This window comes from Convolutriloba macropyga, chromosome 9, assembly GCF_964194025.1.
Source record: "Convolutriloba macropyga chromosome 9, txConMacr16.3, whole genome shotgun sequence".
NCBI lineage: Eukaryota > Metazoa > Xenacoelomorpha > Acoela > Convolutidae > Convolutriloba > Convolutriloba macropyga.
The window spans coordinates 66348276-66360455 of NC_134476.1; the positions used below are offsets into that span (position 1 = coordinate 66348276).

The window sequence follows — 12180 nt, forward strand, 5'->3', positions numbered from 1 at the left end:
AAAAACTAATGATCATCGAAGCTATATATATCAGCAAGCTGAAGCCGGCACTAAACACACGCGACGAATATAGGGGGAGGGAACTCATACTAAAATATTAGTTCAAATCATAATTTTGACTAAATGAGAATGCATAGGGCAAAAAACATTTTGTGCATGACAAAACGAAATTTGCAAAACCTCCACAAGAGGGATACTTATGGTTAGGGCAAATTCGGAATAACCCTAAAAATACAAGAACATGGACAAAATCGAAAAATCCGGAATAGGAATGTTTTTAAGTAAATTGATAACAGATGTAAATATGTGTTGTAAATAGGCTAAATATTGTATATAAGGAAAAATTTTCGATTGAATTTTTTAGAATGTTTCCTAGAATTGTTTTAATTGTCATCTCAGACAAATGTAAATACATATTCATTTTATCTTTTAACAATTTGTAAAACAGTTTTAACCTGACGATGAACGTAAAGTTCGAAAACGTTTGTTTTAAGTATTGGAAGTAATTTTAATTTGACAAATTGGTTTCTTTTACATTACTATAATTATGTTTACCTTATTTGCTTTTAACTTCATTTTCGATTGTATGATGACAATCTAGGCCAGGTTGTTTCCGAGAAGTTGATACCACCTGTTATGATAACCTGTTTGCATTCGTTTTCTTTGGCACAAGAGTTCAGGTGTTCTAAGCGGCTGTTTAATGTCACCGAATTCCATTGATATGGACTGGGGTTTGGATCATTGTAAATATTGCAAATCAATAGTTGCTGGGCATTCTTTACTTATGGTCGTTACTTGTTCGGTCATTTCAATAATTTTAATATTTTAGAAAGAGAGTGCTGATGATGGACTGTCTGCGCTTAACCATGCTTCAGTAATACAGATTAAGTCAAATTTATTAGTTCTTAGACTGTTTGTAAATTTTGTGCTTCTTTTCAAAACAAGCCAGCCTCGCGCATTGAATGTTTGAACTCAAATGAATAAGTTTAATAAGTTTTGTGTTGAATGAAATTTATAAGTTTTAAGTTGAATATTTAATGTGTTGTGTTGAATGAGAATCCGGGAATAGATGTCACTCTCATTAAAAACGGCTCCTTATTTGAATATAGGATATTTACAGCTTGTTGTAATGGGAAAGACCCTCCAAATCTTAAGAACTCGTCGGGGTCTTACGATTTATAATGTAATGGCACTGGGGAGGGGGCACAAACGGAAAAGATCCGACATTCTGTTGTAATTAAGTTCTGTATGTCATAGCTATGCCGAGATTTTTAACTATTGTCCGCAATTTTGAAACGGTGACATGTGTGTGTGCTCATTAAGTTGTATTAACATTGTGGCGGTCAATTTTATTGGTGTTGTTCCATATTTTCTTAATTTTCAGGTTAATGTACCTACAAGCATATCAAAGGTCACATCATCACTTGTTCATGTATGTGTAACTAAGTTCTTTTTAATAATTAATAGCAGCTGAGCTGCTTTTTCATCGAACTTTTACGACTATTCCATAAAGGAGGATTATCATGGGCCGTTTGATGCTCTGGGTTATACCGAGATCGAAATCAACTATTGTGCTGAAATCTCTCTCGTCAAATCCGCTAATCAAAGGTAACATTTATTGATTTTTCTCAGTGGAAACTGCAGCTGAGGTTAATTATACTTAAAAGTTGTGATCCGAAAATATTGATTGACACGTTAAACCAGGGGGAATTAGAATAATTGATTGCGCGGAGACTTTTCAAAACAATTTATTGGTCGGTAAATAGTTAATTAATTGCAATGATTTTTGCTGTCACCATTCCTAAGTTATACCGTGAAATAGTAACAAACCAAGACGACCCCCAAAATACCCCCCAAAATTGAAAATGAACGTTATATGTAATCAATCTCAACCTTGAATACATATAACGTTTCGTTTAAATTCTCCTTCTAAAGCATAGGATCAGAAGAAAGAGTACAAGAGACTTGATTATAGTATGCCTTTTATGAACTAACGAATAAGGTTTATACTGTCATCAATAACTGCACAATTAGTAGGAATTGTGCCAATTGATCGATTGCTCTGTCTCCTAGTTTCCTATAATCAATTAATTGATTGCTCCATTTCAACCTTCGGACGCGTCTAGAGCTCTGAGCTCCTAGAGCTGCTCTTAGAGCGGATCCTAGACAGCTCTTAGAGCGGCTCCTAGAGCCTAGCATATTGATGTAATTTTAAAGTACAATGTGTTTTTGCGGTAAATTTAAATATGATGTTTCACAGTGGGGGCTCACTGTTTTGTCCTTTGGGTGGATCTATGATAACTCAGATGCTTCTGTTCTCGAATCATCCATACAACTGCCACGACTCAAGACATCCATACATCTGCCAAGACCATACAATCCCTTTACCGCCACGTGAAGAACTTTCATTGAAGGTTGCCGCAACCTTCAAGCAAAGTATCTTCCCCCAACTGGTTCTCCCTTGCGTGAAATCGGCCAACGAATGGTCAGTTTTCAAGACGCTCTCCTGACGCGTACAGTTATTGTGCCAAGGCCGCCTCGACGAGCTTCTTCTGGAAGCTAGAGCTCTGCAGTATAAACTGCGTAAGACCCCTGAAAACGGAAAAAATTGGTGAAGATAACAGTTCAACAACTTCATGAAAAGCGGAGTTTCTCAAAAAGAAACACGCGACTCCTTCCCAAGTAAATCTCAATTATATTGTAGACCAAAACACGTTTGAGTCGATCCCGTATTACCCCGCAATCTTCGAAAACATAGGCGCATCGGCAGTTAAAAAGGCAGCCTTGAAAACACATGGCAGCGACTGACCGTCCCGTTTAGACGCGATTGAGTGGGAACGAATTTTCACTTGTTTCAAAGAAGTTTCAGCGAACATAGCAAAAACGGTAGCAGAAATTGCTATTCGTCTGGCAACTAAAAAAGTACCTGAAAATCAAATCTCTTGAAGCGTACAAAGCATGATAGTCGCATCATAGGCAAATGCATCATCGAGTGTTCAGAAGACGACCTACACTTTTTGGGCGGCAACACACGACTGTGCCTAGGCCAAAAGTGCGGGATTGAGGACTCAATTCACTCTCTGCGCTCGCAACATGAAAAACCTTCTAGTAGACGCAAAAAACGCCTTCAATTGCCTCAACCGTAACTTGGCAGTTCAACATATCTAGAGAATTTGTCCCGCCTTGAGGTTTGTTGTTCAAAACTCATATTCAGTCCCGTCCGATTCATACATCGCAGGTAAAACACTGCAGCCCCTAGAGGGCACAACTCAACTGGACCCCATTTCTATGGCTATGTATGGCTTCCCTTGCTCAGGTTTGTCTAGAATACGCACCTGTCGCAAAAAATGGTACGCAGACGACGGCCGCGCAGTAGGACTTACTCTTTGGAGGACTTACTTTTGTTTCAAACAGCACACTGAACATGGTAGCTGTTTTGGTTACACCGTGAACGCCCCCGAAGTGTCATTTAATAGCAAAATAACCTGAGAGCTATTAATCATAGCCCTCATGGTGTTTGAGAGGACGGCAGTTGAAATCGTTGACGGTTGCCGTGTTCTAGGATCTGTAATAGGCAATGAGAAAGACTGAGACTTTTAAGGTAACCACAGCTGGAAAGTATGCCAATTGGTTGAAAAAATTAGGGCAAGTAGCAAAAACATCCCATCAAAACGCTTACGCGTGCCTCACATGAGGCGTGCAACAAAAATTAAATTTTGTGTCCAGGAAAACTTCAAAATCACGGAATATCTTCAGACGCGGAAGCCAACATCTAAACGCACGCCCTAACGTCGTTCATGACTCCAGATGTCTTAATCCGCACGGCGATTGTATTCGCTAACACCCCGGGTGGGTGGACTTAACATCAAAGAGCCAATAGATTACGAAACGGAGTACGCCGCTTTGCTGACCGCATGCGCTCCTCTTGAAGATGAGTATCGTGCAAATGGTCATCTAACCCAAGAACGCATAACGCACAACCTAACGAACCGCACGACTGAATGAGTATCGATCGCTTAAAAAGGATCTTATGGAAAGCCTTCAGACCGAGCCACGCCATTTAATGGCTTCGGTAAAAGGAGCGTCGAACTGGCTCACAACTCTACCTTTCAAACTTAAAGGTTTCACGCTTATGAAAACCGAAATTGGAGACCGGCTTTGCATTAGATAATACCGAGGCCAAAAATACGCACATTAGTTGTCCATATGGTGAAAAGTTCACCCTAACACATGCTCTCCAATGTGGGAAGGGTGAGTGTACACACAAGAGACAACGAGATCCGAGACAGCTTTTTTTAGATCATGCATGACGTTTGTTATGTCGAGGTTGAGCCGACTTTTCAGTTGCTTCAAGGTGATTCTTTTATACACAAAACTACTAGCACTGATGAAAACTCGCGAATCAACATTCAAGCGATTGGTCTATGGGGTCTAGGCTCACCCGTTATTTTTTCAACGTGAAGATCTTTAAACCACTCGGCAATTCATGCACGAAAATCTCCGTGTAAGCGTACAAATATCTTGAGTCTTTGAAGTGCCTGAAGTATGAACAACGAATAATTGACGTCGAGAAGAGTAACTTCATTCCGCTCGTGTTTTCCTTCATGGGGGCGCAAGACCGTCCGCAATGCGCACTATAAAACAACTAGCTAGCAAAATTGCCAAAAAGAAAGACGAATCATGCTCGGCCGCAATAACATACATAATCACGAGAATAAGTGTTGCTCTCCAGCGCAGCGCTGTCATATGCCTCAGAGAGTACCGTGGTTCCAAACGGCCAACTGACACTGATAGTTCATGCAGTGCCATAGTGCGGAAGGGGAGGCTAGATTCATAACAAATTAGCTTATATAGAATTTCAATTCTTATGACGCAGCTCTAAAGAGCTATAGTGCCTTGTCTTCAAAGTTATATACGATGGAGTGATGTCTCATAGTAGGGGATCACTACTCATCCATTGGATTGTCCTGTGCGTCTTAAGAGCAAACCGCCTTAAGTAAATCTATATTAAAAAGACGGTCACTCCTGTGAAAATCAATTGTTTGTCCTGGACCTTAATACAGAAAAAAAGCTTTCAACACTGTACCCCATGAACTCCTTATCGAGAAAGTCGATAAATTTGGAGTCAGTGGAAAAGCCTTGAAGACCTTAATAAGCTATCTCGCGAACTAAAGGCAATACGTAAAATTGAGCGATAGCACCTCGTATTTACAAAACGTAAAAAGCGCGGTACCGCAGTGATCATTGCTTTCACCATACTATTCACTCTTTATGTCGATGACCTGCCTGAAAAAATATTTCATTGTGATGTTTTTGCTACGTCAACGATTTCCATTGTTTTTTTTCCTGGTCTTCTGGTTTCCTGGTCTTCTGGTTTTTTGATGATTGCTATAATATAAATAAAATGACTCGTATAGGAAGAAAGCTAAGCTACCTCCTGTCAGTTAAAAACTGCGTCGCGATCCGTTAATACAACTTAATGAGCGAACACTTGAGACAAAGCAGGAACAAAAAGATCTTGGTATAATGTCCACAAAAGGTGCCAGAAAGCCTGGAAGGCATTCTATCTCCTCAAACGAAATACATCAATGGTGGTGAACACGTAAACAAAAGTCAATGCATGTCGGGTACGTGGTTCCTATCAGCAGTCATGCGTCGCAGACATGGTTCGCAAATAAACTCGAAACAAAGGAGATAGAGCGAATCCAGAGAAAAACGGCCACTTGGATTTTTTGGAATTGGAATAATAATAGCTGCAGGAGAAGGTTAAACAATCTCCAACTGCTTCCTTTATCAATGCCTTTTTAATTGCATGATCTAATACTGCTCTTATCCCTAATCAAATGCAAATACAACTTCAACTTGCCAATAAATTGCAATGCACTGAATAATCAAAGAAAAACAACAAGGCAAAGTGAGTTATTTACAATTCCGATAACTTGCACCAAAAAGGCGGTTGTGAACTTTTGCAAAATATCAAGTAAGCTAATAATTCGAATTAAGAAAACTCCCAAGATACAAATTGAACCTTAGACAAAATTTATCTAACTAAACTACTGAAATTGTCTCGAAAACTTCTACTCAGACGTCATCTCTTGTTTGTAGTCTTTTCTTTGCAATTGTGCTAGTTGCAATCCTGTACAGAAAATCGGCTCAGCTGGCAAATGATTGGTGTAAACTCACGAGCCTGTTGCTCGAAAGTCTAAACTACTACTACTACTATACGCGCTTTTCTAATTCTAGAATGGCTTGAAAAGGTGTTGGTTCTAGTGAAGGTTGTGGAATGTGGTTCTTTGGTGGTATGCAAAATTTTACTCGGGGTGCGCAGTGTGGGTTTTATAGCAGAGAGGGGTCTCTCTCTGTTTTCTAATATATCTTGTTTTCTGATGTTTTGATCTGTCTGGTTGCTCCAGGTGTCGCAAATTTTAGTTTTAATTTCGTCCATAAACTGATTAGTTTGTATTGGGTTAGTATTGCGCTTTTTGTTCATTAACTTGTTCCGAACATCGTTATATGCGAGTAAATAGCTTTAGTTTACTTTGAACCAATTTTTACAATTTTTTCCATTTGCATACCGTATATTATGGTTTGAATACCATTTTATACACTCGTTAACTAAATCGTAGAAAACGTTTAAATCGCAAAATTACATGACAAACTCTGTCTTTGAACAACATTTTCTCGACTATATGAATCTACTGAGAATATATGACTCTAGGATTTCTTTTGTATGTATTCCTGTCATTTTTGATATGCTGAACATCAAAAGTTGGTTAGCAGCCCTTCACGAAGTATCAGTTTTAAGTTGAGGCAGCATTGGACTAATTTGTAGCAAAATAGCTGAAATTGTGTTGACATCCTTAATTGATTCGCTACACTAGTCCTCTTGCGTATGAAATTCATAAAAAAACGCTACGTTCACTTACCAGAAAAGCCATTGTAAAGTTGACGAACTCCATTCAAGTTTCACAATAGAAAGAAAGTTCCCTCAAGATGTAATATGCTTCCAGGTTTGTTCTAATTTGATAAATTTGCTTTATGTTAAACCTTAGGGAGGGAAAATATGTGAATAATTTGTGATCTTGTGGAAACTTTCTTTTCACTGTGAAACTTTGATGGAGTTCGTCAACCTTACATTGGGTATCTGGTATTTATATTATTTATCTGGTATTTAAATTGGGTATCTGGTATTTATATTATTTATCTGGTATTTAAATTGGGTATCTGGTTTTTATTGGTTACTCTTCTGGTTAGTTACCGTCGCGTATTATCTGAGTTGCATAAAGACCACTTTTGTCGGGGAACATTGGTGTTAAAATTGTTTTCAAAAATTCGAGTTGGAGTAATTTTATATGAAAATTTAATTCATACGTCGTAAACCTAGGGGTGTTAACTTACTTTTGATATTCAGTATAAAAATAAGCAACTAAAATTCTAACGGTTCTCTGTTTTGTTTTTCTCCCAGTTTAATTTTTCTCGGATGATTGGCATTTATTTGTTTCATTCAAATCAGTTGCCGAAATTGACTTCTAGTCTAGTGAACCACGAGAAAATAATTGCCCTCTGATCAGTTGAAAACTTCGCTACAATTATTTGTCTTTTTGTGGTAGCGTATTGATTTTCTGCTTACAGGTTGCATTTTTAATGAATTGAAGGTTGCAATGGATTGATTTCAGTTTTGTAATCGTACCTCACATTTCTAAGTTGTGACTTCTGATGACGTTGATTAATTATGAGATAGTCAGAAGGGATAAACCTAGTCCTATCATAAGTTTAAATTGTATTAGGTTACTAGTGAGTAAACGGGGTGAATGTTCTTCAATTTCATACCCTGATAATACTATGATTTCATACTGTCCATACTCGATTTCCTATGAAATTGAAACCTGAGTTTTTAAACATGACAGTTGCATGAGACGCATTTCTACTATTTGTTCCGTCTCCGTTCCCACTTGTTACTTTTACGAGATCATTTCAAGCCTAATGTTTCGTATGACTCTGATATAAATACCAAAAATTGTTCAAATCATATACAACCTCGTATAGAATCAAGTTAAGTATGACGTCACAATTACTTCAAATCTGCTTTTTGTTCATTCGTTCATGCAATTTTAACTGAATTGCGTGCATGACGTCATTTTTCACTCTTAGTGGAGCGAGCTCTTTTGTTCATTCGCGTGATTAAATTTTTGGTCACACTTGACTTGCATCACTCTCAAAAATGACTTCCTCACTATGTTTTGAAGATGAGTTATTGGGTAGTTTTCAATATACTATCACGAGTTTTGGCAATGTGCATTTTTAAGTTTTTTTTTGAAAATATCGGTCTTTTGTTTTTGCGTTTTTCGATCACCAGGGCCAGTAAAACTTCTTTTGAATTTGCACCGGTTATGAGGACAAGGAAATTGATTTGAAGATATTATTTTTACAAATTTTGGCAACTTTTCAATAAAATTTGGCTATTTTGCATAGTTTTTTAATAGCCGGCCTGGGGCTATTATTGGCCTTCTCTTGGTTTTTTACAATTCACAGAATTTGAATTGTATTGGGGCGCTGTCTTTTTTTTAAGATCTGTTCACACATTTTCATGATTTTTGAAGTCAAATTGGAGTAGTGATTTTGGTCACGCCGAAACAGTAAATGGAGCGAAAAAGCGAGTGGTTTTGCGGCGTGAAATTTTTTCGCTCTAAATTTAAAGTAGAGTGGGAAAACGGTGTTTGAACAAAAATTCGCTTTCTCGCTAATGGTTTTTTGTTCACATGCGGCAATTTCACATTGATTTTTACTGTTTTTTCGATTTTTTGGATCGGATTTTTTTCTAAATGGTTTTTCCAATCCATTCATAGTCCGTTTTAGGTCTAGTTTTTTTAGTCAATGAAAATTCTTTGAATTGTACGTCAGGACTTGTTCTGCTATGTTTTTTATTTCGTCGTCAAGATTTTTGTTACGACCATATGACGTCACAGCCACTTTTTGTTCATTCGTTCATGCAATTTTAACTGAATTGCGTGCGTGACGTCATTTTTCACTCTTAGTGGAGCGAGCTCTTTTGTTCATTCGGGTGATTAAATTTTTGGTCACACTTGACTTGCCTAACTCTCAAAAATGACTTCCTCACTTTGAATTTGACTTTTGTTTACTTCAATTCAAAGAGAAGGTCAAATGGGTGTGTGTCGCTCTAAATGAAGGTATTATAGAGCAGCTAATAGAGGCAGCAAAAACTTATACAGATTCTTAATTAAAATAGAACATATCAGCCTTCAATGAAAAGACGAATTTTTTGGTCTGTAGATCTACGAAGCTATTAGGGCAATTTTCTGGCAATCTGCCAGCTTTGTTTTTACATCTTTCCTTTTTATCATTCTGTGAGTTTGCATCGGCAGGTGTTGAAGTCATGGGAGGGAGCACAATAGATCCTCCAAATGTCAGGAACATCATCATATTGGTATATCCCGGTTTCTGGAATAAATTTACACTATTGGCTTTTTGAAGATGAGGAAGCTTTTAATTAAAAAAAGGAACTGTTGCTTGAAACATTTAAGTGAAAAGAGTAAAAATGTAACTATAATATTTACCTGTTGAAAATATAAGCACCGTTTTCTGTATTTAGGAATCTTTGAACCGTTTGCCTTTGCGTTCTTCGCCCATTTCTACGAGAACAAGTTCGTTTTTTCTGACTTGATCGAAACTATGAAGAGTGAGCCGTTCACGTCTGACAATATAGTCTGGAAAGACGTGCCGAGTTGTGTTGAGAATTTGGACTTTGAGAAGTTTTTTCCAGACAACAGTTATCGACATGCTCTACTTGTTCGTCATCCAAAGGAAGTCTGTATGTCTCAGATTAGCATTAATGGGAAACCCACACGATTCATAGACTTCTTGGATATCACTACCGGTCATCCTAAAATGAAGGTAATTTTTTCGAACAGTTATTTGATCTTTTCCTGTCGCGCCGGTGATTGGTATGCGGTGTCTCCTTCGGCAACCGCCATCTTAGTTCAGTTTTTGAGCTTGATTGGAATTTTCAGAATGATTTGATATAAGAAAAAGCAGTGCATACCTATGGGACCTGTTGGCGCACACGTTAGAATCTCTTCAGGTGTTTGGCACATTGATAGGGTTCATTTTAATGAATTAATTTATGGTGAAAAGGGGGGCAATTTTGAGTGTTTCAATTGCCCTTTGCCCCCTCCTGATACTTTTATTCCCCTACTTAGTAGAGCCAATTTCCTTCAGCCTCAGAAAGCTACTTTTAATGCCAGTTACCGCTAGACAGCAACGTATGACATTAGACGCAGTCGTTTTTTGGTTAAGCAAACGTAGCGTTTGTGGTTAAGCAATTTTTTAAATAGTAGACTTTAGATTGAATAGATCTTGGTAGTCAACGAAGTGCTAACATTTATAGAATTGAGATTGAATTTGAAAATTACTGACAATCGCCAGACCATGATTTTGTCTTCCTTTCCTAGCCTCTTTGTCCACTATCTCTAAACAGTTTTTGCTCATCTTAATTAGTTTTTTTATAACGCAAGTCTGGCGAGCAATGGTGGCTGTTTTCAGGCAATTTGCCGACTGTTTTAAAACGTCAAATATAATTTATCAATAGCCGCAAAGTGGCCATGGTTGATCACATTAATAAAAGATAACGTGATTTCAAGTAGAGCAAAATTTGTCCGACCATTTTTGGTATATGTGCACTTAACCATTTTTGCACTTAACGAAGTCTCAAAAGAGCAGTGAATTTTACGGAAAATTATACATTCACAGCCCCTGAAACTCGATCACGCGACATGTGAAAAGTCAGACCTTTGAAACAATGACGTCACGTCCTTTAACTTTCTGAAAATTCAACTTTGTTTTAGGAACTGTTTCAAGACATGGTCACGTTGCGCGACTTTCTACAATCGAAGGGATACGAGTACAAAGTGTTCGATTCTACCAATTTGGGTTCCAGCACCGACTCAAGCTGTGAACAATTTATGCGAGATTTGTGCGAATTTGGACAACTGCCATTTGACAAAGAGATGATGTTGGAAAATATGCAAACGTCGGAACATTTGCCAGACCATTGGTGGAAAGCACCAACCGCGCACATGATTAAGGACAATTCAATCATGAATTTTGATTTCCATGGCCAGGCATTGAAAACTACAAAATTCATGTCTACTGTTGATAAGCCAGTTTTGCCTGATTTAACTCCGGAACAAACTGACAAGTTGAACAAGATTCTTGAAGAAACTATGCCAAATTATGAATTGCTCATATCTTGAAGTGAATGCTGGTCAAGCTAGTCAAAATTGTTTCTCGTTAAGTGTCTGGCTACAATGTTCTGAGTTGTTATAACACTCAAAATTTTTTAAAAGAAAAACGAAATCTTGTGTAAGAATTGACCCGATTATACAGTGACTGATTTTCATAGCAGTCATGTTCTCAGCTCACAGGTTTGAAGCTTTAAGATTTGCAGACGAGTGAGATGCGAACAAGTTTAACTTAAAGACATATATACTGATTTTCAAGCTTTGATTTTTTTTAGTAGCAAAGCTAGAATATATCAATTTGATCAACTTGTAATTTGTTATTTGTGTCTATTGCTTGACCTGCAACTGTTGACTTAATATTGATTTGAATGTGTCTATTTGCTTTTTGCTCTATCTTTTACTGTTCTAATTTTTCAACTCATTACACTAGAACTTCTAATCGCTCATTTTTTCCACAAAACGGTAGTTTCGCATGACGATTTTGTCTCATATTGCTTTTTATCCAATTTGTCCTTTAGAATTGAAAGAGTTGTGAGGCAGACACGAGGGCTCCTTTTACAACGTTAAGGGTAAATAAGGGGGGGGGGGGTACTTAATTCTGCGCGCGAGATTGTCTTAACTAGCTTTGTATTGTTACTAATATACTCGATGGAGTATAACATCAACTATATTACGACACTATAGTGGAATGCTGGAGTCAGAAGCATGTAAACCAATATAAGCAAGAGACTGAAAGACTAATATTGACTAATTGTATTAGATTAATAAATAGGTAATTATGGACTCTGATTGGCCGTAGTAACTGACGGAATAGATATTCGTCTGCTGCAGTAGAACTGAAATGTGGAAAAAGCGTGTTGAAGTGCTAGTCATTTGTCCTTTGAATTAGAGTTTACCCTTCCTTAATCGACCTCCGAATTCT

At 37.6% G+C, this 12180-nt stretch overlaps 1 protein-coding gene and 1 long non-coding RNA gene across 4 annotated transcripts in view; one reads left to right on the top strand and one right to left on the bottom strand.

Moving 5' to 3' along the window:
- The window catches only part of LOC142345542 (uncharacterized), a 168777-nt gene that overhangs the window by 116190 nt on the left and 40407 nt on the right, over positions 1-12180 (bottom strand). The window lies entirely within an intron of this gene.
- Positions 1389-11466, top strand: LOC142345541 (uncharacterized). Its single transcript, XM_075397625.1, has 3 exons — positions 1389-1608; positions 9611-9912; positions 10863-11466. Exons 1-3 carry the CDS (start codon positions 1524-1526, stop codon positions 11268-11270), a joined length of 795 nt encoding a protein of 264 aa, XP_075253740.1. The 5' UTR covers positions 1389-1523; the 3' UTR covers positions 11271-11466.